This window comes from Mus caroli, unplaced genomic scaffold, assembly GCF_978045245.1.
Source record: "Mus caroli unplaced genomic scaffold, Mus_caroli_1 scaffold_11, whole genome shotgun sequence".
Classification (NCBI taxonomy): Eukaryota; Metazoa; Chordata; class Mammalia; order Rodentia; family Muridae; genus Mus; species Mus caroli.
The window spans coordinates 16,619,829-16,628,461 of record NW_028227266.1 but is presented as its reverse complement, the minus strand read 5'-3'; the positions used below and the strand labels follow the sequence as shown (position 1 = coordinate 16,628,461).

At 34.1% G+C, this 8,633-nt stretch overlaps 1 protein-coding gene across 1 annotated transcript; it reads right to left on the bottom strand.

Moving 5' to 3' along the window:
- Positions 1-5,518: 5,518 nt before the first annotated feature.
- LOC110287922 (olfactory receptor 7E178-like) lies at positions 5,519-6,448 on the bottom strand. The gene has a single exon (XM_021154412.1). It carries the CDS (start codon positions 6,446-6,448, stop codon positions 5,519-5,521), a length of 930 nt encoding a protein of 309 aa, XP_021010071.1.
- Between the last annotated feature and the right edge of the window lie 2,185 nt (positions 6,449-8,633).

Sequence of the window (8,633 nt, the reverse complement as noted above, 5' to 3'; positions counted from 1 at the left end):
GGAAGGAAGGAAGGAAGGAAGGAAGAAAGGAAGGAAGGAAGGAAGTCGGGAAGGATGGAAGGAAGGAAGGAGAATGAAAAGGGAATAGAGAGGAAGGGATGAGAATGAAGAAGATAAGAGAAGTGAAGAAAGGAGAGTACAGGAAAAGAGAGGAATGAAAGAGAAAGAAAGAAAATGAGAAAGAGAAAGAGAAAGACAAGAGAAAGAGAGAAAGAGAGAGAAAGAGAAAGAAAAAGAGAAGAGAAGATATAAAGGAGAAGAGAAGTAATGTGAGCAGTACATTAATTCAGATATGCCCTGGTAGATATTAAGAGACTCTAACCCTTCTCAATTTCTCTTGTAATAAATTATCACTTCCTCTCCAATACATTTATATTTCAGCTATTCACAATGACACCATCATCAAAGTCAGTGCTGTATAGCTTAAACATGTAGATTACAAAACTGTGACCTCCATACACAATTTTTTAATAAAGTGTCTCTGTCTTGCATACTGTGATAATAATCCCAAAATAGACAAAATTTAAATTTAGTTATATTTCTCAGTTGCAGCAAACTCTTACAACCCTTTCTACAATGGCATCTCTGACAATAATATATATGTTAATAGGCAAAAGCATAATAGAAAAGAAAAATATTTCAAATAATTACTCAATAAACACAGTAAAAATCACTCTAACCAAAACTTACATACAAAGAAGAACATGCCTTTTTCCCTATATTGCCTTCAGAAAATATCATTCTAATGAAAGAGATCTATGAAGAAGTTATGTATATTTAATCTTAAAAGTACATAAGATTATTTCCTTGGAATTATATTTTGAGTACACAAGTTAAAATCAGGCGTGGAGAGTTGGATCAGCAGCTAAAATCTACTTTCTTCTCTTAAAGGGGACAGAAGTTTTGTTCCCACCATTCACATCAGGTAGTTGACAACAGCCTGTAACTCCAACAACATGGGAGCCTACACCCTCTTTTGGCATACGTTTTGAGATTTAATTAGAAATTTCAAAGTAAATTCAGACATTTTTTGTGTGGTGATGAAAGTGTGTGTCCACGCATGTGAAAAATTTGAGTTGTTAAGAGGTCAACTTTTGTTACTGTCCATCTAAAATTTTAAGGCATATATGAATCCTGATCTTACTGTTCCTAGATCTTACATGGATTACTACATTGGCTCATAGTGAAATCGTACTCACACAGTGTGAAGGTTACAGAAACACCACACCATGCCCTTGTATGAATGCTGGTAATTAAACTCAGATCCTCATTGCAGCTGATGTATTTGAAAGAAGAAAACATGCAAGTAAGTTATTCTGGATCAGATCTTCTAAAATCTTGAGCAGAAATGCAGGGTATTTATGAGTTTGAGTCTCAATTCACAGAGCCAATAATCATACATTAAGCTATTCAAGTCTCTAAGGATATTGTTTAATTACCAAAACAAATATCTCACCCTGTGAGTCATCTATTCACATCCCTCTAACAGCTTTCTATTTCCTCAGTATAGAACCTATAACTGTGATTTTATTGTTTCTCTTGCATTGAAGTTTGTGTGTGTATATTGGAGAAGGCATCAAGAATAAATGCTGCAGTAAACAGTGTAGGTAAATTAACAAATGAGGACAAGCTACAGATTTGGTTTGTGTTATTCGATTTTAACATTCTGATTGCCTGCTCCTACTTCACCCTATATGAGGGACATTCTTACTGTAGCTGAAAGGGAAAAGGCACATACAGCTCTACTACATGTTATATTAGTGACACAGAGTAGAAAATAAAATGGCTAGAAGTTTTTCAGAGATTAGGGTGAAGAGAAATTTAAGGTTCAATTGGTAGAATAGATGGCTCTTGGTTATACAGGGGATGCAATCTGACCATCTGTATTCAAACTGCTATCTAACACAGTTAGAATGCAAGGCATTTTAAAATTTTCAAAAGGAATAATAAACGATACAAACATTCATATAAATAATAATATAAGAAAGTGAACAGGAAATATTTAGGAATATATATGCATATATATGCAACAATTATTAATGAAAAAAGTCTTCTTTAATTTGAAGGAGAATTAGGAGGGCTCTTTGTGAGGGTTTGGAGGGAACGAAAACAAGGGAGGAATATTGGAATTAAGTTTAAATCTCAAAAATTAAAAATATCACAATAAGTTACATGAAATATCCTTCTTATCTCAAATTAACATGATGATAATGCATAAATATATTTTATAGGGAAATAGTTTGACATATATAAAGGTACCAGTTCAATGAAATACATGATTTGATATGTGGAAGCTCTGGGTAAAAGTTTCTCTATTCAGTTATTTTTGTCTTTTATTTTCCTATAATTTCTGGCTATGTAGAAGCTTTGCCTTCAAATTTCAGGATAATAGACTGATCTTAAACTAAATATTCCTATCTCAGTTTGATAAATAATATATTCACATGTGTTGTACAATGCCCTAATCACTGGTTCTTGATATTTGATCCTTATGATCATTTTCATCTCTACCTTCTTCATATATTCAAGCTCATGATATTTTTAATCAATAGCAGATAGTTCAGAAAGATATCACTTTCATTTTATGGTTGAAAATATTCTTAATAAGTTAAAATCCTAAGGGGTAAAAAAACTAAACAGTATGAGAGCTCTCACATTAACTAATTAAAAAAACATGTTTAACTATGAAAATAAACTTAATTGCACAATGACATAAAACTATGCTTATTGATGTATTTTGTCTTTGATTATCTCATACCACATATCTTTACCTTTCTGGTGCCAAAAATAAAAGCACTGCTGTCTCTCATTTGTATCTTATATAGATTAGCACTTACTAAGGCTGTAATTATTTCCATTCAAAGATGACCAAAAGTGACTGATATACTTTTACACTCAGCTTGTGTGTGTGATGATGGCCCATGTTCTGTGTTCAGGACTGGTAGGAAGACAATAAATCATGACCCTTCTCAAGCAGCTGATGTATTTGAAAGAAGAAAACATGCAAGTAAGTTATTCTGGATCAGATCTGCTAAAATCTTGAGCAGAAACGCAGGGTATTTATGAGTTTGAGTCTCAATTCACAGAGCCAATAATCATACATTAAGCTATTCAAGTCTCTAAGGATCTATTAATACTCATGGAGAAGAGAAAGGGAAAAAGTGAATATTCTGGGCAAAGTATAACCCTTCCTATCTCAGGGAGAATCTTAATTTAACTTTTTGACTTACAGGTTGTAGAAATATTAGAAAAGCAAAGCACATACTTTCAATTAAATGAGACAGTATGAGGTTTCATATATGCAATTTTATTGAATGATTAATTTGCTTTATAGAGAATCATGGGTTCCATATGAAGTATCAGATAAAATTTCTATTTTTTTTTTTTTAGTTAATATCTGTGAGAAGAAATTTGGTTTGATTCATTCAACAGTCATGTACATGAGTTTCTGAATTTATGCTGTGAAGATGCATGGTTTTCACTATTTTAACTGTATTTTACATACCATTTCAGGTTCTACCTTTATTTTCCATTATATATGTCTATATGGTAGGCAGTGACTTATTTTTTCTTTCATTTTTGTGATATAATATAACTATATCATTTCTACCTTGTCTTTGCTCTCTCCAAACCTTCCATATACACTTCATTTCTTCTTTCAAATTTATTGCCTCCTTTTTATTAATAGTTGTTACATGCATATTTGTATATACATATATTTCAAAATATACCTGAGGCCAAATAAGCTGTATAAATGTATCAGAGAGGCTTAAATATGTTGAAATTCAAAAACATAAATGGCTGTAACTGTCACAAACATTACTTAGAAGTATTACAATCTAGTTTGCATGGTACTACAAAGATTCATTTTCTTAAGGATCAAACAATTTTCTTGGTTTCTTGAGACATGGGTTTTTCTATTAAGCACCTGACAGTAAGGCATATGCTTTCATTGAAGCAATCACATCTATTGACTGTGTGGAGGACCCCTTGGAACTACTGGGTGGGCACTGGACTGTGAGAAGCCACAAGATCCTGCTCGAGGGGTGAGGAAATGGCATGATCTGGGGTCCCCATGGAACTGCCTAAGTTGGGCTCCAACTCTTGGGCACCACAGCCTGCTGAGCACCATGGAAGAGCCTGTTCTGAGGTCCGTGGGCAACATGGAGGCAAGAACAACAGATTCTCACTCTCAGACATCCCAGATGCCAGTGTCTGTTGAGGAGAATGTACCCTTGGCCTGAATCTGGCCTGGAGCAAATATTATATATTTTGTTTTTTAATCTATTAAGCACAATTATACTTTGTAGAAGGTCAATTAGTGGGAATATGATGGGAAAGTAGGAATGATAGTAAAGTCTAGGCAGTCATGTCAAAGTTCCTGACAGTGTTAGTTAAAATGTTTTTATGTAATCAAATATCATGTACAATGCATTTATTGCTAGAGAATAACAATAACAATCTTCACCATGCATTACTTACAAATAATGTGATTTGTATATGTATTATTTAGATGTAAGGTTTTCACTTTTGATGAAGATAATATCATGAACATGATATTATATATCAGAATATGTAAGTTTGATATTTTCTTAGATTATTTAATATTTTGAGATAATACACATCACTGCAAAGTAGTATCAGTTACATAAATACATAGCACAAAATGGCCAGAGTTAATTCAAGAACATTTCAGAAATTGTTACATATTCAGTCTTAATATGAAGTTAAAATTCTTTTAGTGATTTAAATATTTACTTAACATTTGAGTTCATACATGTATATGATGAAATATAAGCATATTAAACAATCATTCCCAATTAATCCCCAACAATTCTCCCTCCATACTTCATTACATGTTCTCCACCCAAATTCGTGTCTTCTTTTCACATAATCCATTGAGTCCAATTGCTGTTGTCTATATGTCCTCAAGTTTAGTGCAAACCCTATACGATAAAATGCTATCAATGGCCAAATAATCAAAGTGGAGTAGGTCCCCCTACGCAAGAAGTTCTGTCGCACAAATAGCTGTTATATGAAACTCAAGTCAGCAATACAAATTTCAAATTTTAAAATTAAACTATTTGTCAAAAAGTCTAATATATATATTAGTTTCATACTTACATTCTGGTAAACTATGTTAAGAAAATTTGAAAGTATTTACTTCTATAGTTAAATCATTATGTTTTCATTTTTACATACATTAAAAGCATAACAATTCAAAACAGTTAAATCCAAACAAAGTTATACTATTTCTGGATGCATTCTTTGGAGTGTAAAAACATGTGCAGTGCCAATTTATAATTTTATATGTTCAGACATCAGGACATAGTGGAACTACAACATGTAACTTGGACAAGTGCAGCAAGATAGACCTTGATTTACTATATGTATAAATTAATTTTTGATCACTTATGGTCAGAAATATTTAGAACTGCTTCATTTTAAATGCCACCACAATTAGTTATGTGACTCACTTAAAAAATCGATATATTAAGGGATCATGCAGGTAGTTAAATTATATTATCTGACAGACAATTTTCCAGAGGGCTTTCTTGATGTCTCTGTTCCTCAGGCTGTAAATGAAGGGATTCATCATGGGAATCACCATTGTGTACATTACTGAAGCCACCATACTTTCCCTGGAAGAACTAGAAACTGTTGAACTGAGGTAAACTCCTAAACCTGTTCCATAAAATAGGCAAACAACTGACAGGTGAGATCCACAGGTAGAGAAGGCTTTATATTTCCCTAACAGTGATTTAACTCTAAAAATAGAAGAAGTAATTTTATAGTAGGAGTAAAATATTCCTGAGGCAGGGAGGAAACCAGTAATGATGCTTAAAAGAATCATGACTATGTCATTGATAGTAGTGTTAGAACAAGCAAGTTTTACAAGTTCTGGAACATCACAAAAGAAATGAGGGATTTCTATATTAATACAAAATGTTAGTTGTGACACCATAAAGCAGTGCACCTGTGAATCAATGAGACTGATACAAAAGGACATTACAACCAAATATCTACACAGACGAGGATTCAGAATGACTTGGTAGTGTAGAGGGTGACAAATGGCCGCCCATCTGTCATATGCCATCACTGCCAGTAGAACACTGTCCATACACCCAAATAGAATAAAGAAAGATACCTGAGTTAGGCATTCAGCATAAGTTATGGATCTGTTATGGGTATGCAAATTTATCAGCATTTTGGGGATGGTAGTGCTGCTGAAGCCCATGTCAGACAATGACAGGTTGTAAAGGAAGAAGTACATTGGGCTGTGGAGGTGGGAATCAGAGCTGATGGCCAAGATGATGAGAACATTTCCAAGCATAGTGATCAGGTATATGAGCAGGAATAGTGCAAATAAGATGAACTGCAGTTCAGGGTCCTCTGAGAGTCCAAGAAGAATGAATTCCAAGGTTCCTGTTGAATTATATGGTTCCATAAGCCTGGGACATCTTTTAAAGAAAAAAAAGACCATTGTAGAGAACTAAGTAGTATAGATGTAAGTGTCTACATGCCTATATGTTTGTAAACCAGCAATTCATAAGAAACCACTCATACTTGAGAACTGTTCATGTTTAGAAATTACTTATTTACTCAGTAAAAGGTTCTGGGGGTAAGAGCTTTGTTTTCTGTTTGGTAGATACTTGAAACATTGAAGAAGGGAAATTCATGATTTGAATAGAAATAAGTGGTACAGCCCTTTTCTGTTATATGCAATAATCTAAATTTGTTCCCATCAGAAAACATGCTAGAGAAAGATAGGGGAAATAGTAAAATAAAAACAGAGAATGGAAGGAAGAAAGGAAGGAAGGAAGGAAGGAAGGAAGGAAGGAAGGAAGGAAGGAAGGAAGGAAGAAAGGAAGGGAGGGAGGAAGTAAGGAAGGAAGGAAGGGAGGGAGGGAGGGAGGGAGGGAGGGAGGGAGGGAGGGAGGATGGAAGGAAGGAAGGAAGGAAGGAAGGAAGGAAGGAAGAAAGAAAGAAAGAAAGAAAGAAAGAAAGAAAGAAAGAAAGAAAGAAAGAAAGAAAGAAAGAAAGAAAGAAAGAAAGAAAGGAAGAAAGAAAGAGAGTGAAGGGAAGGGAAGAGAGAGGAAGGGAAGAGAATGAACAAGAGAAGAGAAGAGAGGAGAGGAGAGGAGAGGAGAGGAGAGGAGAGAAGAGAAGAGAAGAGAAGAGAAGAGAAGAGAAGAGAAGAGAAGAGAAGAGAAGAGAAGACATAAAGGAGAAGAGAAGTCTTGTGAGAAGTACATTAATCAAGATATGCCCTGATAGATATTAAGAGACTCTAACCCCCCTCAATTTCTCTTGTAATATATTATCACTTTCTCTCTAATACATTTGTATTTCAGCTATTCACAAGACACCATCATCAAAGCCAGTGCTGTATAGATTGAACATGTAGACTACAAAACTGTGACCTTTATACACAATTATTAAATAAAGTTTCTCTGTCTTGCATATTGTGATAATAATCCCAAAATAGACAAAATGTAAATTTAGTTACATTTATCAGGTGTGGCAGACTCTCACAAGCCTTTCTACAATGGCTTTTGTGACAATAATATATATGTTAATAGGCAAAAGCATAATAGAAAAGAAAATTATTTCAAATAATTACTCAAAAAGCAATAAAAATCACTCTAACAAAAATTTACATATAAAGAAGAACATGCTGTTTCCCTATATTGCCTTCAGAAAATATCATTCTAATGAAAGAGATGTATGAAGAAGTTATGTATATTTAATCTTAAAAGTGCATAAGATTATTTGCTTGGATTTATATTTTGAGTACACAAGCTAAAATCAGGCATGGAGAGTTGGATCAGCAGCTAAAATCCACTTCCTTCTCTTAAAGGGGACAGAAGTTTTGTTCCCACCACTCACATCAGGTAGTTGACAACAGCCTGTAACTCCACCAACATGGGAGCCTACACCCTCTTTTGGCATATGTTTTGAGATGTAATTAGAAATTTCAAAGCGAATTTGGACATTTCTAGTGTGGTGATGAAAGTGTGTGTCCAAACATGTGAAAAATTTGAGTGGGTAAGTGGTCAACTTTTGTTACTGTCCATCTTATATTTTAAGGCATATATTGATCCTGATCTGACTGATCCTAGATCTTACATGGATTACATTGGCTGATAGTGAAATCCTACTCACACAGTGTGAAGGTTACAGAAACACCACACCATGCCCTTGTATGGATGCTGGTAGTTAAACTCAGATCCTCATTGTGTACAACAAATATCTTACCCTGTGAGTCATCTATTCACTTCCCTCTAACAGGTTTCTATTTCCTCAGTATAGAACCTATAACTGTGATTTTATTGTTTCTCTTGCATTGAAGTTTGTGTGTGTATGTTGGAGAAGGTGTCAAGAATAAATGCTGCAATAAACAGAGGACATAAATTAACAAATGAAGACAAGCTACAGATTTTGTTTGTGTTATTTGATTTTAACATTCTGATTGCCTGCTCCTTCTTCACCCTATCTGAGGGATATTCTTACTGTAGCTGAAAGGACAAAGGCACATACAGCTCTACTACATGTTATATTAGTGACACAGAGTAGAAAATAAAATGACTAGTTCTCCAGAGATTAGGATGAAGAGAAATTTGAGGTACAAT